The following is a 27,514-nucleotide window of genomic DNA, read 5'->3' as shown; positions in this document are numbered from 1 at the left end:
AAAATCAGAAATAAAACCTCTCTTAACCGACAGTAAATTCTCTTAAGAACTACCATTCACATTGACTAATAACTTGCCAGGGAAATTTAAATCCAATGGTCTAACTTTGGCAAAACTAATTTTAAAGGTATTAAAATATATATGCCAGAAAATGCCACAGGTTTTCAAGACACTCTTGTTATCATCTCCACAAGATGACTAAAAGTGACATTTTGAATATATTTTTTAAACAGCTGGGTGGTTCAGTGGTTGAACCTTCTGCTTAGGGCATGATCCTAGGTCTGGGGATCCAGTCCCATATTGGAGTCCCTGCAGGGAGCCTGCTTCTCCCTCTGCCTGTGTCTCGCCTCTCTCTGTCTCTCTCATGAATAAATAAAATCTTTTAAAAAATAAATAAATAAACAGCTCCATCTAATGTCACTGCTGCTGCGGAGACTTCTGGCTCCTCCCTTCTGGCTCTTCAGAAGCCTTCAGATCCTACTAGATTCCAAAACATCTCTGGGAGCAGCTTCTGAAATGAAGCTATTCACTGTTTGGTGGATAAATTCGCCAAGAAGGGAGAGGGAGTGGTGGTGTTTGACTTAGAGAGGCAGTTCACAGGGCATTATGTGACAGAGAAACAAACTTAGAAAAGTAATCATGGAAATGAAGAAGGAAAACATGTACAAGATGAAACATGTACAAGATGAAACAGCAACAGCACTAGAGATTTCTAACAGGTAAGAGACTGGGAAACAAACTTCTAAAATGCTAAAATATATATATATATATATATATCTTGCAAGTGTGTTTTTCAAATGTTCCTTTCATGTTAAAATAACCTAATTTTAAAATGTGAAGATCATTGGAAATTAGAACTGTCGTGCTTTCAGGCCTAATTACACCAGATGTCTTCTTGCTTATGTGATCCTACAAAAAACCCCACAGCTTTAGAATGCAACACTGTAAGAAAAGTATCAAAAGAAATCACCAAATGCTAGTACGGGCACAATGCAATCTCAATTACTTTTTGTTTATCTGTTTGTAAATAAACTTAAAAACCTGGTATGCATACTTTATTGGCAGAGTTTAGCTCTTCTTTCTTGATACATTTAATATACTGTTATTTTAAAGAATTAAAGACCTCAACATCCCTATAATGACAAACTTAGTCATTAATCTTCACAGAAAATTAAAGCCAATTCAGATAATCTATATTGGCTTGATTTTAAAAAGTAACTCTTAGGCTTTGAGAAATGAAATGTGTGCATTTTCCAATAACACTTTATATGGACTCAGGCAACTGTCAAATTCCAGGAAAAACAGATAAACCATCTCTAGCAGAGAAAAATTAAAATACATGAAATAAAAGAATCAAATGTTATCCTAAAATCTTAAAACACAGCATACATTTCTGCAACAGACAGATGTGATTTTTTTTTTTCCTTTGGAATGGGTATTCACCCATTAAATAGGAGTTTGCATGGTATAGAATAACCAGGCCAATGATACTTTTTAATAAGACTATGAAAGAGTGGGCATTTGTTTCTTGATGTTTCTTGTGGTTGTTTAATATAGTACTTTGTTCTTAGGCAGAGCTCTAAGATATGTCTTTACAGAGCCTCTAGTTCTATTTGTTTCATGGAATGCAATTAACTTGATTGATTTTCTTTACAAAGAAATGACCAGTAAACTAGAAATATTGCTTTGCATATGGTTTAGAAAGTAGAAGTCTTCCTCTTGATTCTGCCACTAACTCTGCAACCTTGAGCAAGTCAAGTCACTGGGTCTTGGTTGCCATGTTCCTAAATCAGAATTAAAGTATCATTCCTATATAAAGTACAGAACTGCTATAGAGATCAAGTAAGACAGCCCATTTTGTCAACACTTAAATTTTTGAATAATGAATGCCATAGTACTTTAAAATCATCAACGCCTAAACAAGTGCAAGATGTTATAAATATCAACATAGCTGCACAATCTGTATTCCTAGAGGTTTAAGGAAAAGGAGAAAGAGTTCTATGTGGGGGATGCTTGCAGTATGGCCCTAATCTGTTCTGGGACCCTCACATAAATACTTGGGATGGTATAAGCAAAATTTTCCTTTGCCCAAGGCCACAGACTCCCTGAAGTTACATTAAGGAAACTGTTTTAATATAAAAGAATCAGAAAATGTTCTACTCATTTACGTTTAAAATTAAGAAGAAAAATAGAAATTTATTCAAGAAATATAAAACAGGGATACCTGGGTGGCTCAGTTGGTTAAGCATCCAACTCTTGATCTCAGCTCAGGTCTTGATCATGGTCATGAGTTTAAGCCTACACTGAGCTTCACAATGGGCAGAGAGCCTACAAAAAAAGAAAGAAAAAGAAAAAGAAGAAAAAGAAAAAGAGAAGAGAAAAGGGAGTGGAGGGGAGGGGAGGGGAGAGAAGAGGGGCACCTGCGCGGCTCAGTCAGTTAAGTGTCTGCCTTCAGGGATCCCTGGGTGGTGCAGCGGTTTGGCGCCTGCCTTTGGCCCAGGGCGCGATCCTGGAGACCTGGAATCGAATCCCACGTCGGGCTCCCGGTGCATGGAGCCTGCTTCTCCCTCTGCCTGTGTCTCTGCCTCTCTCTCTCTGTGTGGCTATCATAAATGGATAAAAAAATTAAAAAAAAAAAACCTTTAAAAGTGTCTGCCTTCAGTTCAGGTCATGATCCAGGAGTCCTGGGATCGAGCCCCACATCGGGCTTCCTGCTCAGTGCGGAGTCTTCTGCTTCTTCTCCGTCTGCTGTTCCCCCTGCTTGTGCTCTTTCTCTCTCTGTCCCTGTCAAATAAATAAATGAATAAAATCTTAACTAAAAAGAAAAGAAAAAAATAAATATAAAACAAGAGGCAGCAGAAAATAATGGAAAGAGCATGGAAATCTGAGAGCCAGAAGACAGGAGCTCTGATCCCTATTCTGCCAGTAATTAACTGCAAAGCTGCAACATATGTCAAGTGAAGGGGGTCTCTTAGAATACCTGTAGCATCTTTTCCAGGTCAAGACAACATAGAACCAAATGAAATATAACAGGTAGTCTAAAATATGCTTTAATTTTTCTGTGTTAGGGACAATGAAAAGAAGGGGGAAACAGGACACAATGCAACAGGCAGCCAAAGAGAAAGACAATGAAAGGTAAAGCGAAAACAGAGACCAAGGGGCAGTCACACAGAAGTTCTGCCCCCAAACTTGCACAAAAAAAAAAAAAAAAAAAAAAGAGTTGTATGAAGAGAAAAAGAGAAAGACACACTAATTTAAAAAAATTAGATACATAATAAATATACATAGAGATACTTCAGCAGAATAATGCTCTTATTTTGTTCATCCTAAAACGTTTAACACAAAAAAAACTATAAAACATATGTAATGTGGGCAGCCCGGGTGGCTCAGAGGTTTAGCACTGCCTTCAGCCCAGGGGGTGATCCTGAAGACCCGGGATTGAGTCCCACATCGGGCTCCCTGTGTGGAGCCTGCTTCTCCCTCTGCCTGTGACTCTGCTTCTCTCTCTCTTATTCTCTCTCTCTCTCTCTCTTTCTGCTTGTGTCTCTGCCTCTCTCTCTCTCTCTCTGTCTCTTATAAATAAATAAATAAAAATGAAATGTGTAATGTTGTGCTTCTGCATTAAAAGGCACATACATGGAGCCAGTTCAAGGTATGTGCTTCATGAACCAAATATAGTCAAGTTGAAGGTTAAAGATTATATACTTCTGCCAAATCCTACTCATATTTTGGGGCAAAATGTGACTCAGCAATTTCAGATTTCACATCTCCAGGTCATTTCCAAACAAGCCAAAGATGAACTTTCCTAAAATAGAAATGTATCCAAAGAATTTTTTATGCATCAAATCTTAGCATTACTTTGTTTCCGGATATGCACAATTTAAATACTTTAACCTAATAGTTACCAATTATATAAAGTGTAAAAACCCCATATTGCCATTTAACATCCATTTTGAGGATTTCTCTGTTAATCTTCTCTGTCTGGTGGAGATGGGTGTGGATAACAGAAGGGAGTGGATAACATAATTCCAGCACTCCCCTTTCAATTCCTCCCTGATGAGGTCTATCTGACCTTCCTCTGGCTTTTCTGAGCTTCAAGTCTCTATAGGAATTTATAGGCTGGGGAGTTAATTTGCACTTTGCTACTAATCAACACCAAGGAGAGGAGACGGATCTCTACAAAGCTTCAGACCAGCTGTTGCAGTGTGATGAGTAATCCCCATTCACTCAGCCCAGACAACCCAGACCAACCAGAACAGGCAATGCACAGGTTCCCAATGTGTATTCCCATCTCTGTTACCAATCTGCTAGGAATTTTTCAAAATAGTATGAATTTCCACATCTGTAAAGAGGAAACTGTTATTCAGACCTTTCTCTGAAGGATTCATAGGAAGCTTTCCTTTCTTGTAGACAATAAGAACTGGAAAGAAAACAAACAAGATTTTGCTGGTCTTGCCTGGCTTTAGCTAAGCCCTGAGACCTTTCTATAGTTTGGTTTCCATCTATGAAATGAAAATATAACAATCCTACCTCTTTCTGGCAAACATGAAATTGGATAAATAAATAGTACCACGGATAGGAAAGCACTTATGGCTCTCTGGAGGATGGGGGTTAGATCAATTCTGTCTGAAACGTTCAAGTATAACAGTAACAACAATAACAAGCAAGTGGATTTGTATAATGTTTAACAGTTTACAGGATGTTTTAAATATATTATTTCATTAACCCTTAAAACAAGGTGTGTGAAACAGGGAGGCCATTTTTTTATTTCATTTGGCAGATGAAGAAACTGAGGCCCAGAGAAGGCAAGTAACATACCCAAGATTAAAGAGCTGGTTAGCAGCCAATAGTGGCTCCTGATAGGAAGTCTGGCACTCACACCAGCATACGCACAGCTGTGTATGAAGTTTTCGCCCACTTCCTCTACATGTCTTTCCTCCTCCAAGTAAAGCTTGCTTAGGAAGATGTCTCTTAATCAAAGCTTTCTATGTCTCATTTATAGTTCTAGTACACTGACTGCCATAAAGAGCTTCAATCGGTCTTCATATTCCCATTCAGCCAATATCTGTGAACTCTAAGTCTGCTGAATCCCTGAGTCATCCAAGCCTTAAACCATTCTGAATACCACTGTTTCTCAGTTTTGCTCTCTCTACTTACCACCACACTGCATCTGAGTCACAGGTGAGTTCCTTGGGTCTTTCTTTACAAAATATATTGTCTTTATCAACAGTTTCTATCCATCCATGATATTTTTATGGCGTTGCTCATTGAAGTATCTATTGTTAAAACTGCAACAGACATAAAAAGTATTCTTTTTTTTTTTTTTTCATAACAAGTATTCTTAAGGTGATTTCTTTCCAATAAGGATCTGCTAAGGCTTTGAACTCAGGATATGAGGGCAGGCCAGGGTAATTTCAAACAGCACACAAACATCTGTTCTCATTTCTTCCTACTGCTCAGCTTCCTTTATTTATGTTGTATTCCTCAATTCCTAAAGAATAAGCCAATACTCCCTAAAGGGGAGTATTTTTCTCCCTTTTGCTCTCTTTCAACGTGTCCTCTTTGGGCCAGAAATCTCAGCACTTAACATGGTGGGGAGTTCATTGTGTCTGTTGTATATTCTTGTATGAATGATTCCACTGAATACAACCACCCTAAGCCAAGCTGATCCACAGGATCAGAGCTCCCCTTTCCTCTGGAAGTCAGAATAAGGACCCAGAGGAAGGGGAAATTGGAGGAACACTTCCTAAATAAAGTTAATTCTGAGGAGTAGCTCACTAGGACAACAGCTTCCTCACCTGGATTTCCAGAATCTGAGCATCATACCGGAAACTCCCTGTGCAAAGTATGGCTCTGTCCCAAAGAGCTAAGTAGTACAAAGAAGAGACGGCATATGCTACTCCATAGCAGGCATGATTCCTGCTGTGATTCCAGCCTCCAGACTAAAGGCTCTGGGCAGTGGAACTGACTAACTTTATTCAGCACATAAATACTAAACACTACTATGTGCTCTACACTGGGGCTGAGGGACAAACTCATGATATCATTTAAACCTCACAACAACTCAGACACTGTTTATCCCCATTTTACAGATAAGAAAACTAAGCAAGAAGAGGCACCTGGGTGGCTCAGTTAAGTGTCTGACTCTTTGTCTCAGCTCAGGTCTTGATCTTAGAGTCATGAGTTCATGCCCCATGTTGGGCTCCCTGCTGGGCACAGAGCCTATTCAAAAACAAACAAACAAACCTGACCAGGAAGGGTAAATGACTTCTGTCAAAGTCATACAAACACCAAATAGTGATGCTCCAATTGGAACCCAACTCCAGGGTAGCTCAGTTGGTTAAGCATCTGCCTTCAGCTCGGGCCATGATCCCCAGGTTCTGCGATCAAGCCCCACATCAGGCTCTCTGCTCAGCAGGGAGCCTGCTGCTCCTTCACCCTCTGCAGCTCCCCCTGCCTCTCTCTCTCTCTCTCTCTCTCAAATAAAATCTCGAAAGAAAGAAAAGAAGGGAGGGTGGGAGGGAGGGAAGAGGGAAGGAAGGAAACTCAACTCCAAACCAAACATGGTACTTTGGCCTCCGTAGCTGGCATAGACATACACACACACACACACACACACACACACACACAGGAAGTGACCGAAATGAAAATCTATCTGGGCAACCTTATATAGTTAACAGAATGCTATCACATTCCCTTCCTTATTAGTCCGAAAGACTATACTGATGGGACAAATAAAGCATACTGAGATGAGAAGAAGGCAAGGACAGAAAGATCCATCTCTCTGTGCCCTTTCAGAGACCCTATTCCACTACAGAACTGTCAAGGTTGTTAAGGACTTGCACTAATATTCTGGGTTCTCTTTAATTTTTTAGGCTCTCAGGATGGTACTCAAGTTATTGGTGCATTTCCACCAAGCACAGATAAAGATCAAGGAAGATTAAACCCTACTAATTACTCACTGGAAGCCTCAGAGTCGAGTGCTTTCCAAGAAGTGATGGCCAAAATAAGATTAGAAAAGCTCTTCTTACAACAGTAACATTATGGAACTTTCTCTAAACTATCCAGCATCTAATAAAACCAATGCCAGAAAGCAACAACTCTGCATTTTTCTACATCAAGGCCTGTTGACCCCCTCTCAAGCCTTGCTCCTCATAGTCTGTGTTCTTAAGAATGGGTCTTTTTGGAAATCTTTCTCTCATCATTACCACCTTTAAGAAGCAGAGAGAAGTTCAGAACATCACCAGTACAGAGAGATGTTCAGAACATCACTGACTGCCAATGTCTCCTTCTCTGACATCTTGGTATATATGCCATGTGCATACCTTTTACTGTCATCTACACTCTGAGGGACCACTGGATATTTGCGGATGCCATGTGCAAACTCAGCTCTTACCTGCAGAATGTAAGCCACTTAAGGGGAAAGGCATGCATTCAAAAGTACATTTAATTCACTACTTTTTTGGGTAAAAATAAACATAAGAAAAACTATTATTGATAGTTATACATTAGTGACTTTCACTTCATTAAAGCTCAAGATAAATTTAGAAGAAAGAACAGTTTAATAGAAGGAGATAGCTCTTAGCATGGAGTCATAAATATCGCCATAATATTTAATCATAGATTGGAGATCTCTTGAATGCTTAAGGTAGTGGGGATCAAGGTTAGAGGGGTGGTAGGAGAGTTTAATGAAAGCCTTTTCCTGCTGTCCATAATTCTTACTTGCATTAAATGCTATTGAAAAGTATCAGCTGGGGCACCTGGGTGGCTCAGGCAGTTAAGCGTCTCTTTTTTTTTTTTTTTAATTTATTTTTGATAGTCACAGAGAGAGAAAGAGAGGCAGAGACACAGGCAGAGGGAGAAGCAGGCTCCATGCACCGGGAGCCCGACGTGGGATTCGATCCCAGGTCTCCAGGATCGCGCCCTGGGCCAAAGGCAGGCACTAAACCGCTGCGCCATCCAGGGATCCCAAGCGTCTGACTCTTGATTTTGGCTCTGGTTGTGATCTCAGGGTTGTGAGATTGAGCCCCACATCATATACACTGCTCAGTGCAGAGTCTGCTTGAGATTCTCCCTCTCCCTCTGCCCCTACTCTCTTTCGCTCTCTCTCTCAAATAAATCTTTAAAAAAAAAGAAAAGAAAGAAAAGAAAAGAAAAGAAAAGAAAAGAAAAGAAAAGAAAAGAAAAGAAAAGAAAAGAAAGAAAAGAAAAAAGGAAGGAAGGAAGGAAGGTAGGTAGGTAGGTAGGTAGGTAGGTAGGTATCAGATGACTGCAAATCCCTGTGGCTGGAAACACAGTGCACCTCATGCCTACTGGGGTATTACATTGATCTGGCTGTTGTCCCTTCTGTTGCCTATGTCCTTCTTTCTGTCCTACCACCCACCAATGAACCTTTTCACACTCTCTCTCCCCCCAGTGACCTCTACACCCACGGTGTGGCCTGCATAGAGAACCGGCCCTCCAAAATGAAGCAGCTTGTCTTCACCACCTTCATGCTTGTGGCCCAGTACTGTGTTCCTCTGACCTTCATCCTCATCTGCTACTTGAAGTTTGTTATCTGCCGCCACAGAAGAAGTGAGAAGGAAGACAGAAAGAGGTAAAGTCACAGCCAGCTCAATAAGAACAAGAGGATCAACACAATGCTGATGTCCACTGCAGTGACCTTTGGAGCCTGCTGGTTGCCCCTGAACATCTTCAATGTTTTTTTTGACTAGTATCATAAGGTGCGGATCAGCTGTCACCATGACCTGGTAGGTGTAATTTGCCACTTGATTGCTATGGTTACCACATGCATAAATCCTCTATTTTAAGGCTTTCTCGACAAAAATTTCCAGGAGGAACTGGTAATGCTTATTTATCACTGCTGGTGCTTTGTACCTCAGGAAATATATAGAAAATGCTGCCATCTCCACGATCCACACAGATGAATCTCCAAGGGATCATAAGACTGGCTCTTGCATCAACAGGTATATGAAAATTGTTACCAATGCTAAAGATGTTCTTGAATGAAAGACTGAGAGGTAATGGCTGGTAATAGAGCAAAATGCACAAAAAAGAAGCCAGAACCAAAAATAAGAGACCAACTTTATACTACTGAGTTTTGCTTTAGGCCAAATCTGTCTATGTCATGTATCTGCCCAACACACATACACACACACACACACACACACACAACACACAACACACAATACACTAGCCCTTTTCTCTTAGGAAAATAACTTAACTCAACCTAGCAGCTGTCATTCAGGACAAAGAATAACAGTGAGAAAGTCACAGAGGCAAGAGGCACTGCTGGCTGCGAACATGTTCCTTCATGCTATTGTTCAATGGAATACCCACAGAAGTTATTACTAATGATATGCCTAGTAAAAGCACTGATATCTCTCTTTAGTGTTAAAGAAATTTCTTTTTCATATCTGGGGATTCTGTCAATCAAGTAACTATTCAATTAATTAGCAAAGTCAGAAAGACCCCCATCATAATTTATCAATTAGCTAACAAAATAAGTTTACACTGGAGGTTGAAGGAATAGTTTTAACTTAACATTAAAACCAAGTATTGCACTTCCCATGCTTGAATCAGATTCCCTAATTTATGGTAAGAGTACATTTTATTCAGTGACAATGATACTAGCACTACTAGAACTGACCACAAACTTCTTAGCATTGCATTATGCTAGAAATCACATTAACTAACTTATTTTAAGATTTGTTTATTTATTTATTTGAGAGAGAGAGGGAAGGGGAGGGGCAGATGGAGAGAGAATCTCAGAATCCCCAATGAGTGTGGAGTGGATGCAGAACTTGATCCCAGGACCCATGAGATCATGACCTAAGTCAAAATCAAGAGTTGGATGCTTAACCAACTGAGCCGCCTAGGTGCCCCCACATTAACTAATTTATTAATGGCCAATGTATATAGAGCTTTAATTATGAAATGGCTTTTTTATCCCAAATTCTCTATGTATATTAAATAGGGATCATGATGCATCCATAATTGGGTCTGAGGGGCTTTATCAGTAGCACTTTTATAATTAGCTCCAGATTTTTTAAACCTCTCATAAACCTTAAGACTTAAACTTTAAAAAATATCCCTCTTCCTCACAATGTCACATAGAAAAATCAGCTAGACCATTTTCAGAAAGAATACTAAGCTAGTGCATTAGCGATTAGCTCAAGGATTTCTACTAAATCATGACCAGCTTTATCTCCTCCTTGGATAAATCTTCTTTATACTATTACATTTGAGTCATAAATATCGCCATAATATTATTTACAGCTTATTTGTCTGTTAAAAATGTAATGCAGGGATGCCTGGGTGGCTCAGCGGTTGAGCGTCTGCTTTCAGCTCACGGCGTGATCCCAGGGTCCTGGGATCGAGTCCTGCATCGGGCTCCCTACATGGAGCCTGCTTCTCCCTCTGCCTGTGTCTCTGCCTCTCTCTCTGTGTCTCTCTCATAAAAAATAAAATAAAATCTTAAAAAAATATAACACATATCTTCTTTTTCTGAATAAAAGATAATATTTCTCTTGAACACATATGATTTTTCTATTGATTTTTTTCTTGCACATTAGCCTTCATGTTGTCCCCTCCTGAAAAATCTCTTCCTCCTCTCTACCTCCCCCTCCCTCCCTCCCTCTCCCTATCTTTTTCCTTCCTTTTCTATTCTCTCATTTGAAAAAATAAACAACAAAAGCACTGCAAGACACCAAAATGAAATAAAATGTAGCAGTCTTACAGTATAAGCTGCAATAAAAACTCTTATTTCAAAACCAACTTCAAGTGGTGTAGCTCAGAATTTTAAAGGTACAGGACTATAGTCTCTTGGCCCAGAAAACAGTTGATTCTCCCTAGATAATCCCTTCTATCTCTTCTGACAGATAGTGGTTAGTCCTATAATTAAGATCTAATACGATATTATACTTACTTGGTAAAGCCACATTGATTCTACTTTCCATGACTAGAATGATTCTTTTTTTTTTTTAAGATTTAATTTAGTTATTCGAGAGAGAGAATGAGAGAGGGAGTGTGTGCATGTGCACTCGCTTATGATGGGAGGGGTGGCACAGAGAGAGAGGAAGAAGCAGACTGCCACTGAGCGGGGAGCCCAATGCAGGATGGGGCTCAATTCTGGGACTCCAGGATCATGACCTGAGCTGAAGACGGAAGTGTAACCGACTGAGCCACTCAGGCACCCCTATTAAAATGATTCTGACCAAACCACTAAAAGCAGGAAAAGGCTTTCATTAAACTCTCCTACCACCCCTCTAACCTTGATCCCCACCACCTTAAGCATTCAAAAGAGATCTCCAATCTATGATTAAATATTATGGCGATATTTATGACTCCATGCTAAGAGCTATCTCCTTCTATTAAACTGTTCTTTCTTCTAAATTTATCTTGAGCTTTAATGAAGTGAAAGTCACTAATGTATAACTATCAATAATAGTTTTTCTTATGTTTATTTTTACCCAAAAAAGTAGTGAATTAAATGTACTTTTGAATGCATGCCTTTCCCCTTAAGTGGCTTACATTCTGCAGGTATGACAGGACAGGTCCATAAGCAGGTATGATGGACAGGGTAATGTAAATCAAAACCATAATGATACACCACCTCACACCTATCAGAATGGCTACAACCAAAAGGTAAGAAATATCAAGTGTTGGCAAGGATGTGGAGAAAAAGGAACCTTCTTGCTCTGCTGGTGGAAATACAACTTGGTGCAGCCACTGTGGAAAACAGTGTGGAAGTTCCTCCAAAAATTAACAAGAGAATTACCATATGATCCAGTACTTCCACTACCAGGTACTCACCCAAGGAAAACAGAAACACTAATTCAAAAAAATACATATGTACCCCCATGTTTATTGTAGTGTTGTTATTTATAATAGCCAAGATATGGAAGCAACTAAGTGTCCGTCTATAGATGAATGGATAAATATGTGGTATATATAGGTACAATGGGGTATTACTCAGCCATAAAAAAAAATGAGATCTTGCCTTTTACAACATGGATAGACTAGATATTATGTAAAATACAAAGTAAAATAAGTCAGACAGAGAAAGACAAGTACCACATAATTTCACTCACATGTAGAATTTAAGAAACAAATGACCAAAGGATAAAAGAGACCAACATAAAAAGCCCAGACTCTTAAATACAGAGAACAAACACTGGTTGCCAGAGGCGAGGTGGGTAGGAGGATGGGTAAAATAAATAAAGGGGATTAAGAGTACACTTATTGTAATAAACACTAAGTAATGTACAGAATTCTTGAATCAGTATTTTGTACATTTGAAACTAATATAAGACCATATGTTAATTATACTGGAATGTAAAAAAATAAAATTTAAAATATGCGTATGTATGTAAGTAATTCAGATAATTCCAACAATTACATGAAAGCAAATGGTTTATCTGTCAATAAATGTATTTCTGGTTTCTTTGTACTATGAAAAAAAGAGTATGCCTATAGGGATAAGCACTAAGTAATGTGTAGAACTGTTAAATTATTTTATTGTATACTTGAAACTAATATAACACTGTATATTAATTATATTTCAAAAACATAATTTTAAAAGGTAAAATGTTATAACATGATAATGAATAAATAATAGTAAAAAGTAAAAAAAAAAAAAAAAAAAGGAAAGTATGATGGAAGTATAAACCAAGAGTTGTGGGAGCCCAGGAGAGGTAAAAATCATTTTTGAGAGGAAACACTGAAAGACTTCAGGAAGTCAACTTCCTATTTAATAGTATTTATGGTTCTGGTCCACCAATCTGATCTGCTGAGCTACTTGGCAAATGAAATAAGACCTATTTTCTCCTTTGCCTGATGGGCCTGTATTCTCCCTTCTAGGAATCTGAGGCTGGAACTTAATGATATTTGCAGATAGCTTTGGAAACACAGTGTCCTCGGGTCAACAATCCAGAACCTATTCCTCTATCTCCCGACCTCAAACCATTTTGGACTGAGAGTAATATTTTATATCTTTAATTTTTTCTAGAAAAGATGGCTATTAGTGAAATGAACAAATATTTATGCCCTCAAAAAATTACTAAACTATTCTGAATATGTCTGTCCAGTGCACCAGAGGTGAATGAAAAACGCTAAACCATCCTTGCAACAAGTCCCCTAAGTTTTCTCTCTGCCTATTTCTAAAGATTTCCCCAGGAATAATACCCAAACAATCTCTAACAGAGAGAACCAACAATACAAATGATTCAAAATAAAGAACACCCCAGTGTGGTTTAAGTGTGTATGGTGTGTACTCATCTGCAATGGCAAATATGATATTCTGAAAAAGGTATGAGTAACCTGACAGAGCAACATGCATGAGGCTTCAACTCAAAGAAGTTGCTCCCCACTCCATGCCGAGGAGGAATGACATAGTTCATCAGCCCAGGGAAAAGACTCAATCCGTCATACTGTAAGCTTTGCTTTTGTAGAATAATAAAGATATAGAGATATATGTGTATACACATACATGTATATATATATATACACACTGGATAAGCATATAGATATATACGTATATATATATATACACACACACACTTATATAAAGTCTTTACTATATACTTACCACTGTGTTAGATATAGAAAAAGTGTTAAGAAACAGTTTTAAAGAATTTACAATCTATTTGAACCATCAAAGAGGGTAGAATACATCAGAGGGGTAATTCAGCATCTTGGTTCTGAAGCTTTCCTTCCGGCTAGGGCGAAAGCTGCCTAACAGAAAGTGAAGAGGAACTGAAGGCAGACTTAATTTATCTCTATACTCATATATAGAGTATACTCATATACTCTATGCCCATATGAGAATATACTGAGCAAGAGAAGAGTAAGGATCCTTGGTGAGGGCAAGGGGGAGTACTTCAATGCTGAAGTGCTCAGGAATTCCTATAATTTTCCCTAAGTCATCTATGCAATAAATGAGCTTGTGCAATAAACCAGAGAATGAAGACAACAGGTATTTCCAGTGGGCCTAGGAAGGCAAGGTGGGTCTCTTTCCCCTGCTTCTACACACAAATCAAACTCCTTCTTGAAGCTGGGATGGTGTTTCCCCTGCTGGAAAAGTGAAAGGATGGGGGGAGTGGGGTGCTGGTGACAGGAACGCATCCATCTTACATTTGGATGTTGACTGTTTATTGGGATTCTCTATTTTAAATGTGTTCTTCTAACCGGACTGAGAACTTTCAGAGACCTTGAACTACATCCATTATTTCCTCTATGCCAGCAGTCCACTGCCACCTCAGTAATTAAGACAGGACCAGACAAGGAAAAAACATTTAATATGTATAGATTTTTAAAAGTTATTTCTTTAAAAACCAGCTAAGCAGTAATTACTTAATATGTGAGTGTATTCAAATCTATGTTTTATTAATTACCCAATGAGAGTAGAAAGACATAATCCTAATTACACAGAGATTATGGTAATATCAATGAACTATAAAACCCTGAGTCCTTTGGGACTCAGTTTAAAATGTCAGGGCTGTGAGGATCCCCTAGTCACTGTTGTCATGGCATCCCATGCATACCTACCATGTAGAACCCAGAAGGCCTATTTATTATATGTGTTCCTGCGTCACAAGACATGAGCTCTTTGAAAGCAGGGACTGGACCTTATTTACTATAGTGACTCCAGTGTCAACTATAGCATCTGGCACAAAGTGGGGAATCAATTAATATTTGCAAACAGTAGATACAGAATAAATCTGAGGATAACAAATCTTTGCCTGGAAGTGGTAAGTGGATCTGAATGGTATATACCTGGGCCTGTACTCCCTGGACTCAGTACCTGAAGATTAAGAATGCCAAACTTCCATATAAACTATAACAGCAAAAAAATAAAAAAATAAAAATAAATAAACTATAACAGCCAGTGCTCAGAAGTATGCAATGGCAAGAGGACAAACACAAAAAACACACCTTGGTTCCAGAGGAGGCTTAAGGGCAAAATGTATTTATTCGTGGCTCAAATGTAATTTGCCAATAACAGTTATGCCAGTAAGAGTCGGTTAACTGGTAGATCCCAGGACTGAAAGAAAATGCTCTATTAACTTCCAATTAACTAAGCTGACAGGTTCCTGGAGCAAACAGGTTTAAGAAGTCAAAGGCCAATCTTCCAGGGCAACCAGTCTCCTGGAGAGTAAGCTCCCTTATAACTCTATCAGAGCAAAAACCAAATTCTGTATAAAAGGCCAAAGCAGGACAGAACTCTGTCTTTTTCAGTGAGTCAAATTCTTCTCTATTAAGGGAACATAGAACCTACAAGCAAAGGTTATTGAGTTATTGATTTGGAGGCAGTCTTCCTCATCCTGGGATCTCAGAAGATGCCTTCTGGTTTTCTACAGGAGTCCTTGACTCCCAGACACTGTTATAAGACAGCCATTTCCTGGTAGTTCAAGTTTTATGCCTTTCTACTTCCTACAAAGTTTCTCAATTTAAAAACAAAGACAAATGTGTGTGCACATGCACGTGTGCACATTTGTGCATACCACCTAAAAAAATGTTTGAAAGGAAAGATTCCAAGATGTTAACAGTGTTTATGCCCAGGTGACAGGACTTTCGGATGACCTCTCTTCCTTGTCTCATCTTGCCTCCTCCCTTCCTTTCCCATTCTTTTTGCCTATTTGCTTACCTATATTTCCTAAATATTCTACTAGAAACATGTATTATTTTTATAATTTTTTCAAATAGGAGAGAAAAAGATTAAAACCAAAAAAAAAAAAAAACCCACAAAAACCCTAAGAATCCAGTGCCTGATGAGGCAGCTGGTACACGAAGTCAAGAGACAAGGGTCTAGTTCAAGGTTTGGACAAATCACTTATCCTTCCTAAGCTTCAGTTTCCTCATCTGTAAAATGCATCACTCATTCAATAAACATTTAACAAGCATCTACTATCTCAGTAAATATGATAATGAGTAAGACTGACATAAGGGTAATCCCTGCCTTCAGGGCAATCTATCAGAGGTAATACTTTAAAAAAAATTTTTTTTATTTAAATTCAAGTTAGTTAACATAGAGTGAATTACTAGTTCCAATGGTAGAATTTCATGATTCAGCAGTTGCCTATTATCAGAGGTAATACTTTAAAAAAAATTTTTTTAATTTAAACTCAAGCTAGTTAACATAGAGCGAATTACTAGTTCCAATGGTAGAATTTCATGATTCAGCAGTTGCATATAATACCCAGTATTCATTATACCAAGTGTCCTCCTTAATGCCCATCACCCAATCATCCCATTCCCCAACTTACCTCTTCTCCAGAAACCCGCAGCTTGTTTCCTATAGTTAAGAGTCTCTATGGTTCACCTCCCTCTCTGTTCCCCTTCCCTTTCCCTATATTCATTTGTTTTGTTTCTTAGAAGTCCACATATGAGTGAAATCATATGGTATTTGTCTTTCTCTGATGGACTTATTTTCACTTAGCATAATACCCTCTAGTTCTTTTTTTTAAAAAAAAAGATTTTATTTAGTCATGAGAGAGATAGAAAGAGAGAGAGAGAGAGAGAGAAAGGCAGAGACACAGGCAGAGGGAAAAGCAGGCTCCATGCAGGGAGCCTGATGTGGGATTCGATCCCAGAACTCCAGGATCACGCAGCCACCCAGGCGTCCCAATACCCTCTAGTTCTATCCATGTGTTCAAATGGCAAGATTTCTTTCTTTTTTGATGGCTAGGTAATACTGAGATACTTTTTTAAAAAGTAAATCGTGGCAAGTGCTATAATAGAAGAAAAGTATAATATTACGAAAACATTTAGCAGAAGAAATTAATGTCATCTGGAGAGAAAGGGGACAGAAAGAAGATAAAGGAAACTTCCTGGGAGAAATAATTTTTAAAATGAAATCTAAAGGTGACTAGGATTTAGCCAGGGAGAGATGAGGCTGGTTATGCCCTTAACTGTTTCGTGATTCTGTGTTCTAAGCTGTGTTACTGAATCACAGAGTCCAAAGGGCCATTTGTCTCTCATCCTGTCCCTCCACTCATTAACTCACTTAATCCTAAAAACATTCCTGTAGGTAGATAATGTTACTCCAGTTTACAAATGACAAGTGTTCGTTAAGCAAGTTGCCTAAAGTTACACGGTGGTAAATCCTCATCTATCTAATTTAAAATCCCATTCTCCTTCATTCATCGTTCAATTATCATTTACTAAGTACCTGCCAAGTTCTCTGCTAGACACTGGAGATGAAAAGAACAGTAAGACTAAATCCTTGCTTTGGAGGAATGCACTGTTTGAGGTGGGGACTGTAAGTTGCCAGGCAATTACAACACCGTGAACTATTTAGAAAGGGGAAGAGTGCAACTATGCCTTTTCATCAGAATCTAGTTCCCGGGATCCCTGGGTGGCGCAGCGGTTTGGCGCCTGCCTTTGGCCCAGGGCGCGATCCTGGAGACCCGGGATCGAATCCCACATCGGGCTCCCAGTGCATGGAGCCTGCTTCTCCCTCTCCTGTGTCTCTGCCTCTCTCTCTCTCTCTGTAACTATCATAAATAAATAAAAATAAAAATAAAAAAATCTTTAAAAAAAAATAAAAAAAAAAGAAAGAAGAATCTAGTTCCCTAGCTCCCCTGGGAAACCCAGGAGGCACCTGATCACTGACTAACACTATACAAATTGGGAAATCTGCAAAGCTGTAGCTGAACCCAGCACCCCTGACTAGCAGTGACCATCAGCTCTGTCTGCTAGATCATTAGGCCCTGCCACTCTCTGTTCAGGTGCAAATCTTCCATGGGAATGGGTGTCCAAATGGTATCCATTCACTTTACTATGCAGAATAAGTGTGTTCTCAGGCATCCCAAACTGATGAAGGCAGTAGCATCACAGGCTCCTAGAGAAAGATACATACGGGCTAAATAATGTCTATGACCATGAAACACTTCCTAAAAAATTTCAGACAAAGCCTCCTTTCCCCTATATCTTCTAAAGAACACACCACCTGTCTAATTACAAGGTAATGAGAAAAGAAGTACAAAACCAAGATTTCAGAGTTGCTCCTAGAAGAGTTTCAACCAGGAGCTCTCAGAAATAGGTATTATATAGAATTTTGGAGCCTAACAAAAATGCCAGGCATCTAGCTTGGTAGAATTAATCTGGGATATATCTTACAAGTCAATAATTCAGTGGAACTAGACCTACAGCACTAGGCGGAGGAACCTCAATTCCTCTACAGTACAACAGAGGGGAAAGAGCTCCCAGATCTCCAATGTTTACTCATCCCTCTGAGAGGCCACAAGAAGCATCCACTTGCTCATACATTCAGACCTATCTATAATAAAATTGCCTCTGGTCTTGGTGCAACATGGATTATAAAACAATGTCCCTGGAAGGCAGAAGTCCTGGAACTTTCATCTCAATTCTTCCATGGACTTATTTTGAAGCCCTAAGCATGTTAAGCCCTCTGTGCCTCAGTTCTGCCATCTACGGACTTCTGGTAACACTGGAACACCACACCCTCTTTACTCTCAGGTTCCAGTAGTTACCTCACAATATTGCCTGTAGGTGGGGAGAGATGGGCAGGAAAAGGAAACACATTACCCAAGCATAGTAGGAAAAGTTCAGGTTTTGAGCCATCCAGCTTTGGGTTTGAAGCTTGGCCTTACCAGACACCAGCTGTGTGAACAGAGGCAAGCTTTGTTAACATCTCTGGCTCTAAAGTTCTATACATAAGAGAGAAAGTAATCCCTGCCCTGCAGGACTGTCATGAGAAATAAAAATAAGGTATGTACAGTAGCTGGTTCTAGAAGGGACTGAAGAAATTGCAGCAATACTAAAATCTCTGACACTGATATAAGGCCTGAAGAGATTGCTCATCTATAAATTTACATGCATCAGGGGCATCCAGGTGGCTCAGTCAGTTAAGCATCTGCCTTCAGCTCAGGTCATGATTCCAGAGTCCTGGGATGATTGAGCCCCACATCAGGCTCCTTGCTCAACAGGAAATCTGCTTCTCCCTCTCCCCTCTGGTCCTCCCCTTAACTCATGCTCTCTTGCTTTCTTGTTTTCTCTCTCTCTCTCAAATAAATTTCTAAAAAACTAAAAATAAATTGACATGCATCAGATCCAGCCCACAGATCAGAGTTAGGCTAAAGATCTGTGGAAAACTTGGGCAGCCCAGGTGGCTCAGTGGTTTAGCACTGCCTTCAGCCCAGGGCCTGATCCTGGAGACCTGGGATGGAGTCCCACGTCAGGCTCCCTGCATGGAGCCTGCTTCTCCCTCTGCCTGTGTCTCTGTCTCTCTCTCTCTCTCTCTTTCTCTCTCTCTCTCTCTCTCCCTCTGTGTGTGTGTGTCTCCCATGAATAAATAAAATCTTAAAAAAAAAAAAATTCTATGGAGGGGCAGCCGGGGTGGCTCAGCGCTTTAGCGCCGCCTTCAGCCCAAGGCCTGATCCTGGAGACTCTCTCTCTCTCTGACTATCATAAATTAAAAAAAAAAATTGCAAGCCCTTCCTCCAATCATCCACATCTCCCTTCCCCACAATATTTTTTAGTCAGGTTGTGAAGCCAGGTCCCATGGGGTGACAAGAGATTGTCAGAACGATACCAAGGCTGTGGCTGAGTGTGAAGCTGGAGAGTATTTTTCTATGTGACCAGGATTGAGGAAGCATGTTGAATGCAATTTGAAATCATCTGATGTTTTTCTCCTATCTTCTTTTGGAACTTAGAGTTTTCCATAGATTTTTTTTAAAGGTTTATTTATTTATTCATGAGAGACAGAGAGAGAGGCGCAGAGACACAGGCAGAGGGAGAAGCAGGTTCCATGCACCGGGAGCCCAACGTGGGATTCGATCCCGGGTCTCCAGGATTGTGCCCTGGGCCAAAGGCAGGCGCTAAACCGCTGTGCCACCCAGGGATCCCGGGCTTGCAATTTTAAATGTGTGGTTCAGGCGAGTTTCCCAGAGGTGACACTTGAGCCAAGACCTGAAGGAGGTAAGGAAGCAAGACATGAGAAGAGCCAAGAGAAGAGAGTCTAGGGAGAAGGTATGGCATGCTCAAGGGCCTGGAAGCAGGACTGAGGCTGGTGGATTCAAGGAATAGCAGGGGCACTGAAGCAGTGGTATTGAGGGGAGAATCATAGAGGATGAGGTTCAAGAGGTGAGAGCCCTCATAGTATGGTATCTAAAGTTATGGTCCTCCCTCAGGCCTCAGTTCTCCCTTCTAGAAACTAGGCAGAAAGATAATACTCAAGAACAAGGTACGTGAAAGAGTAAAACAAAATGACAGCACAGTGAACAAACTAATGGACTGGGGATTAAAAGACATAAGTTCTAGGCCAGGATCTAACAAACATGAGCTATGTGGCCTTGCACAAGTCAGTTCACTCCTGCAAGCCTATTTTCTTACCTATAAAATGGAATGATCTGGGATAACAGAGATTTTTTTTAAATCTCAAAAATTACATATAAAGTATTCTTTAACAAATAACTGGAACACCTGGATATCCTTATGAAAAAAGAAAGAGTTTTCATTTATACTTCATACAATATAAAAACTCAAATGGATCACAAACTTAAATGTAAAATTTAAAGTCATAAAACTTAAAAAAAAACCATGCTTGAAAATGCACTATGAAGCATAATAAAGTGCCATAAGTGAGAAAAAATGGTTATAAAATTTGTAGAGGAAAACGTAGGGCAAAAAAACACTTTGACCTTAGGTAACACAAAATTCTCATTAAAAAAAAAAACTTAGAAGGGGGTTGGGGCAGAGGGATGAGAGAGTCTTAAGCAGACTCCACATCCAGCACAGAGCCTGATGCAGGGCTCAATCTTACAACCCTGAGATCATGACCTGAGCCGAAATCAAGAGTCAGACACTTAACCGATGGAGCCACCCAGGTGTCCTTACACAAAGATTTCTCAGATACAACACCAAAAGTATAGTCCTTAAAAAAAAAAAAAAGATTTTATTTATTTACTTGACAGAGAGAGGGAGAAAACACAAACAGGGGGACCAGCAGGCAGGGGGAGAAGCAGCCTCCCTGCTGAGCAGAGAGCCTGACTTGGGGCTTGGTCCCAGGACCCTGGGATCATAACCTGAGCCAAAGCCAGATGCTTAACTAACTGGGCCACCCAGGCACCCTATACAGTGCTTTAAAGAGGTAACTGATAAAATGGACTTCATCAAAATTTAAAACGTCTGCTCTTGAAAGACAATGATAAGAGAATGAAATGACATACCAAATAGGGACAAAATCTTTGCAAAGCATAGATCTGATATAGGACTTGTGTCCAAAATATATTTTAAAAAAACTCTCAAAACTCAATAACAAAAAAATCCTATTTTTCAAATGGGCAAATAACTGAAAGACATTTCACCTAAAAAGACATACAGATGGCAAATAAGCACATGAAAAGATGCTCAGGCTCACTCATCATTAGGGGAATATAAATAAAACCACACGAGATTAACTGCTACATATCTTATTAGAATGGCTAAAATCAAAAAGGATTGACACATACCAAGAGCTGGTGAAGTTATATAGGGAATGAGTCTTCATAAGATGCTGATGGGATCTGAAATGACACAATTACTTTACAAAACAGTCTGACATGTTCTTACAAATTAAGCAGACACCTACCATTTGATCCAGTTAACTTCACTCCCAGGTGTTCACCTGCTAGAAATAAAACCATATGCCCATACAAAGACTTATACATGAATATTCCTAACCGCTTTAGGTATAGTAGCCAAAAACCAGAGCAATCCAAGGTCCAGCAGCAGGTGAATAAATAAATAAACCATGCTATATTTATATAACGGAACACTACTCAGGAAGAAAACAGAATGAGCTATTGATACAAACTACAATATGGAGACTCTCAAAATAATTATGCTGAGTGAAAGAAGCCAGACAACCCCTCCAGAGAAAATGAAGCATATACTGCGTATGTCACTTATACAGAATTCTAGAGGATGCAAATTAATCTCCAGTAACAGAAAGCAAATCTGTGGTTGTCTGATGACAGGAGTGAGAGGATATAAGAGAGATATTACATAGGGACGTGAGAAAAGTTCTGGAAGTAATGGATATCTTAAATATCTTGTTTGTGGAAATGGCTTCATAAGTATATACATATGTCAAAACTTGTCAAATTATGCACTTTAAAATGTGCATGTTAGGGCAGCCCCAGTGGCTCAGCGGTTTAGCGCTGCCTTCAGCCCGGGGCCTGATCCTGGAGACCTGGGATTGGGTCCCACGTCGGGCTCCTTGCGTGGAGCCCGCTTCTCCCTCTGCCTGTGTCTCTGCCTCTCTCTCTCTTTCTCTCAATCTCTCTCATTAATAAATAAATAAAATCTTTTTTAAAAAATTTAAAAAAATAAAAAATCAGTAAAATGTGCAGGTTATTGTACATCAATATACCATGATAAAGCTGTAAAAAAAATTAAGATTCATTTATGCATTTATTTATTTGGAAGAGCACACAGGGAAGAGGGGCAGAAGGGGAGGGAGAATAAATCTTAACCAGACTTGATCTCAATACGCGACATGGGGGCTTGATCTCAAGACCCCTGGATCACAGCCTAAACCTGAAACCAAGGGTCAGGTACTTAACCAACTGCACCAACCAGGTACCTCTGTAAAAAAAAAAAAAAAAAATTCTTTTTAAGAAACACAAAGTATATATTCCAATTCAAATCAGCAAACATTACTAAGCATCTACCCTGCAGCAAGAACTATGCCGGGTACATGAGAGGCAGAGACAAACAAAAGCAGGTTATTGACCTCAATAATGGCAGTCTCCGGGAAGGAAGCTTTAAAGTGTTTTACAAAAAATAACAATAAACAAACAAACAAACAAACAAATAAATAAAGCAAGCATTTTACATGCACAGTGCACTGTCCCCATCCTACAGGGGAGGGAACAAGAACAGCCTCTGCAAGGATTACACTCGGATCAGAATTAACTCTACCCTCTCTCACCCTAAAATCTTCAACCCACAAATTGGGAGTGTTCCTTTTCTCCCCTCTCAGAACTTTAGAATGTCAGGGCTAGAACAGTTTACTGAGAGGATTGAGGCTCAAGGGGAAAGTGACGTGCCACCTGCCACAAAGCTAGTCAGTGGCAGAATTAAATGAGAAAGCTGGTAAGAAGTATTTTGAAATACAATGCATTAAAACAATATGTATTTCTGTAACTGAACTGACAGTGATTAAATGGTTGAGGATTCTCAAATTCACATAGAGGCTTCATTGGAAATGAAGCTGCATGAGCTGACTTCTTCCTACATAGTGAGTCTTCAAAGAAATTCCATGAACAATCAGTGTCAGAGCCCTTGAAACTTCACCCTTGAAAGCTGACCGTGGATTTAACTGTCAAGCTTTCCACAACAGTTTCCTTTCTGCTTGGTCACACTCAAGCCTTCTCAAGGGAAGGCCTCTACAGGTAGGCCAAGAGGTAAACATGGGTAAATCTGTGCAGATAGCTTTTGTGGCTCATGATCCTCCCAAAACAGACCATAATACCTGCAGAGATGGTGAACAAACAACAGCTCTCCCAGTGTATCCCTTCTTCCTCCTTCTGCCCTCACGACATACACCAGAAGCAATTCTGTAATTATAATTGCCAGCTAAATCCACCCTCTTCTTCTTCCCTCCCTCCCAACCTGTACAACTCACTCACCCCACTCCCTAGGGATGAATACATGCACCTTCTAAGTCCCAAGAATGGAGAGAAGAATAACAGGAGAAATGAACAGGCATGGTTATTTTGTCAGGATAGGCTAGTACATATTATGGTAATAAACACCACTTAATCTCTCAGGACTGGGCCTGGGATTGGGAGTGGGGGTTCTACTATACATAATTACTCAGGGACCTCTGCCATCTTATAGTTATACAATCTGGAATATACTTTTAGTTACTAAAGCAAGGATAGGAGGAGCTGAGGAGTCTCACACCAGCAGTTAAATGCTTTGGCCTGAACGTGACATACACACTACTGCTCACAGCTCACTGGCCAGAAATATCTCTATGTACCTTCCTAAATGCAAGAGATGGGAAAATATAACCCTGTAGTAGTATGCCAAGAAGAAGAAGAAAACCAGTATGAGTGAACACCAGAAGTGTCTACCACAAAGGATCTGAAGTTATAGGTATCTTGATTCAGACAGGTCAGCTTACAGCCTACACAAGGGACCATGAAGGGCTTTTCAACACCTTCTGATTATCATTCTCCATTTTCTAAGTGAAAATGATTATCACTCTATCACTATCTATCGTTCTATCATTTTTCATTTTCTAAAATTCTAGGGATGACAGGTTTGCTAGTTGGTCCTTAAGTGTTGACTCTACGCATGAGTATGTTTGTTCCAAGTGACTCCCACTCTGGTGCTCACAGAAGCACCAATTAACTGAAAAAAGCATTTCCTTACATCTTCTTCCTAACATAATGAAAAAGCTTCTTTCTATCCTGTAATTCCTTTTGTCCTCTTACTTTCTTGGCATAGCCCCACTGTAATCATACAATCATAAAAATGTTCAAGAAAAAGATAACTGAAAATAAAATTCACTATCCTTCAGTCTGGGCCAGAAAGCCAAAACAAGATGATCAGCAAATATGTGTTTTTAATAACCTGCACTATGTGTGTTTAGTGATCTTGTATTTTTTAAAAAAACAAAGGAAAGCTCACCCCTTGACTTTCCCATGGTAGCCCTTCCACTCCAGTTAAGACAGTCATTAATTCTGTCCACAACATATGGTCACTGCAGTCTCTGGGCTTTTGCCCATCATCTCTTCCTCCGGTCTGGAAAGCAACCAGTTCTGATCCACCATTGCCTTCAAGGTCTAGCCCCAGACTCCCCTTCCCCGAAGGGCCTTTCCTTGGCAGCTCTGACTCACACTGCGTCTCCAGTCCCTGGGACCACTCAGCACATGTACACAAAGGCATCTATTCCCGCTGCCCACCCCTTCTCCATTTCTACACAAAGTGCTGTGACTCCAGGTTGCCAGCCTGTCCCCAACAAAACTGTGAGCACCTCACCCACAGACTCAGGTCTTTACATCTCTTGACTCTCGCTGAGTGATAAGTGACCAGCACAGGGCCAAATCTACTTGATGACTAAAGATAAGATTACCAAGAGACTTTCTATCAGCTAGAGAAAATTAACGTTCAGAAATTACCCAAATTCCTCAAGTCATGACATCATGACATATAACAGGATTGAGAATCCCTTTGTCTTATGAATCTTCCCAGAAAGAAGAAATTAAAGATCAGTAACCAAGAAAAAACAAGAAAATATGTATTATTTATTTATCTTCTCATGAGTTACATACAGCATCTGTTTCTTACACATTTCCAAACAGGATTACACAGGCATCTTACCATCTCACATCATCACAGGAAGGCCTGCCTACCTACTGCAACTGACACTGTTAACCAGCGCACAAGCCAGTTATTGCGTGAATTGTTTTTAAGTGCATTATCGTGAATAATCAACATAACAACTCTGAGAAAAACCTCTCTGCTGCTTTTCTAACCACATCCAAGCACAAAGTGCACAGTTGGACCTTCATGGAATATATGACAGCCCCTTTCCAGCTCAGTTTCCTGATCAGCAGAATGATAGCTATGTTTCCACACTCTGCAGGTCTTATCTGATGCAATGGGACAGGGTCCTGAAACAAGGCCATCTCCTGGATGTAAGGGCAGCTGGGAACAATGGCTTCCTATGCAGTCCACACTTGGGAAAGTATTCCAAAAATCTTGCAGAACAGAGAAAGAAGGAGGTAGATCATTTTCAGCCTGAACACAAGGCCTTCCCAAAGCCTTCCTGACTTATCCTGAGCCGCTTCAGGTGGCTTCATCAGACGTCTTCAAAACAGCACCCGGCAGGGGGTCCCAGCTCCTCCAAGAGCATAGGACATTTGTCCTGGAAATCCTTCCACGCAGTTGTGAGGAAGCTCAAGCCACACGGAGAAGCCACTTCAAAGTGTTCTGGCCTTAGTTAAACCGCAGCTGACAGTCACTGTCAATAGGACGGGAGAAGAGGAGTATCTCTGGGTCCCACCCAGGCTTGCAGGTGTGTCTGTGTGGGACGTAAGGATTTATGGCTTGAGGCTAAAGTAGTACCCATCAAAGTGGGTACTAGCTCTCCACTTGCTCTGTCAGCCTGGACCAGGCACCACACTCTGTCCCCTCTACCTTTGTAGACCAAGAAGAAGGACTGACCACAGTCAATGGCCTTCAGTGAACTTAGCTCCACAATATGGAACCCAACTGTAACCACAACCCAGACTGATCTCGTAGAAAGTGGGAGCCCATGTCACCTACTTCAGAATCTAGAACAAAATAGGTTGAGGGCTTTTCAGTCTTAGAAAACCTCTTTGCAAGCTCATCAAGAAGATTCACACAACAAAGTCATACATATTAGTTGACCAAGAAAAACCATACTGGTAAAAAGGGAGCCGTGAGGGACCTGACTGGCTCAGTCAGTAAGGCTTGTAACTCTTAATCTTGGGGTTATGAGTTCAATCCCACTTTGGATATAGAGATTACTTAATAATAAAAATTTTAAAAAAGAAAAGAGAAGAGAAGAGAAGAGAAGAGAAGAGAAGAGAAGAGAAGAGAAGAGAAGAGAAGAGAAGAGAAGAAGAAGGAAAGGAAAGGAAAGGAAAGGAAAGGAAAGGAAAGGAAAGGAAAGGAAAGGAAAGGAAAAAGGAAAGGAAAGGAAAAAGGAAATGAAAAAGGAAAAAGGAAAAAGGAAAAAGGAAAGGAAAGGAAGAAAGGAAAGGAAAGGAAAGAAAAAAGAAAAGAAGGCCCTGGAGAAAAACAGCCTGAATGTTTTTTCCAAAAAAAATCAAATAAAATAAAATTCCAAATAGTATCACTATTTACAATTACAAAAAAATGCATAATTCATTAAGTAGATATACAATATTTTTACTAATCATTTCTGTAGTTAGATGTTTAGATTGCCTCAGACAAATTCCTAAAAGTGGACCTGTCAGGTCAAAGGTCATAAACATTTTTACTACTCCTGATGGACACTGTAAATCCATGAGGAATTCAGTATCTTTTGGCTCTGGGATATTAGAATTCCAATGCTAAGAAATGGAATTCCCTCATGGTCAACATTTTTTAAGGCAGACAGAATAGCAAGAAATAGTCAAGAAAGGATACTTCAGAATAGGACTGCCTGGGTTCAAATCCCAGTTCTATCAGTTGCTAGCTGTGTAGACATACACAAGTTACTGAACCCTTCTGAGACAATGTATGTACATAAAAGTGCTGGGTCTGGCACAAGGGGAGGGTACAAAAATGCTAATCACTGTTGTTGCCTTTAGATTACTCAAAAGAAGATGAATCTGTAATTCAAAAAGCCAAGAATTATCCCTAAATAAAAGAGCAAGAGGGGGCACCAGGGTGGCTCAGTGGTTGAGTGTCTGCCTTCAGCTCAGGGTGTGATCCCAGGATCCTGGGATCGAGTCCCACATCAGGCTTCCTACAGAGAGCCTGCTTCTCCCTCTGCCTGTCTCTGCCTCTCTCTGTCTCTCATGAA

General features: G+C 39.9%; 2 protein-coding genes across 5 annotated transcripts in view; one reads left to right on the top strand and one right to left on the bottom strand.

The window, feature by feature from the left end:
* The window catches only part of KLHL3 (kelch like family member 3), a 283,446-nt gene that overhangs the window by 185,229 nt on the left and 70,703 nt on the right, over window positions 1-27,514 (bottom strand). For 2 of the 3 annotated variants that reach the window (XM_041761278.1, XM_041761281.1), the window contains exon 3: window positions 2,225-2,328. The gene's annotated coding sequence lies outside the window, so the exon portion shown is untranslated. Of the gene's footprint in view, window positions 1-2,224; window positions 2,329-2,640; window positions 2,699-27,514 lie in introns of those variants that run through there. The other variant, XM_041761279.1, reaches the window with a different exon arrangement.
* On the top strand, window positions 524-9,117 carry LOC121494635 (putative neuropeptide Y receptor type 6). 2 transcript variants are annotated; one of them, XM_041761290.1, is made up of 3 exons: window positions 524-719; window positions 8,417-8,750; window positions 8,883-9,117. In XM_041761290.1, exons 1-2 carry the CDS (start codon window positions 640-642, stop codon window positions 8,598-8,600), a joined length of 264 nt encoding a protein of 87 aa, XP_041617224.1. In that variant the 5' UTR covers window positions 524-639; the 3' UTR covers window positions 8,601-8,750; window positions 8,883-9,117. The 2 variants fall into 2 exon arrangements, 1 of the variants encoding a protein (XP_041617224.1); XR_005988831.1 differs by lacking the exons at window positions 8,417-8,750; window positions 8,883-9,117 and adding an exon at window positions 5,003-5,283.

The sequence above is a fragment of the Vulpes lagopus genome, chromosome 7 (assembly GCF_018345385.1).
Source record: "Vulpes lagopus strain Blue_001 chromosome 7, ASM1834538v1, whole genome shotgun sequence".
NCBI lineage: Eukaryota > Metazoa > Chordata > Mammalia > Carnivora > Canidae > Vulpes > Vulpes lagopus.
Note: the sequence above shows the minus strand (reverse complement) of the source record. Positions and strands in the feature narration are given on the sequence as shown.

Coding starts and splice junctions, on each gene's coding strand:
- LOC121494635 (XM_041761290.1), top strand. CDS start 640: ATGGAAATGAAGAAGGAAAACATGTACAAGATGAAACATGTACAAGAT. Junction 720..8,416: donor GCACTAGAGATTTCTAACAG/GTAAGAGACTGG, acceptor CTCTCCCCCCAG/TGACCTCTACACCCACGGTG.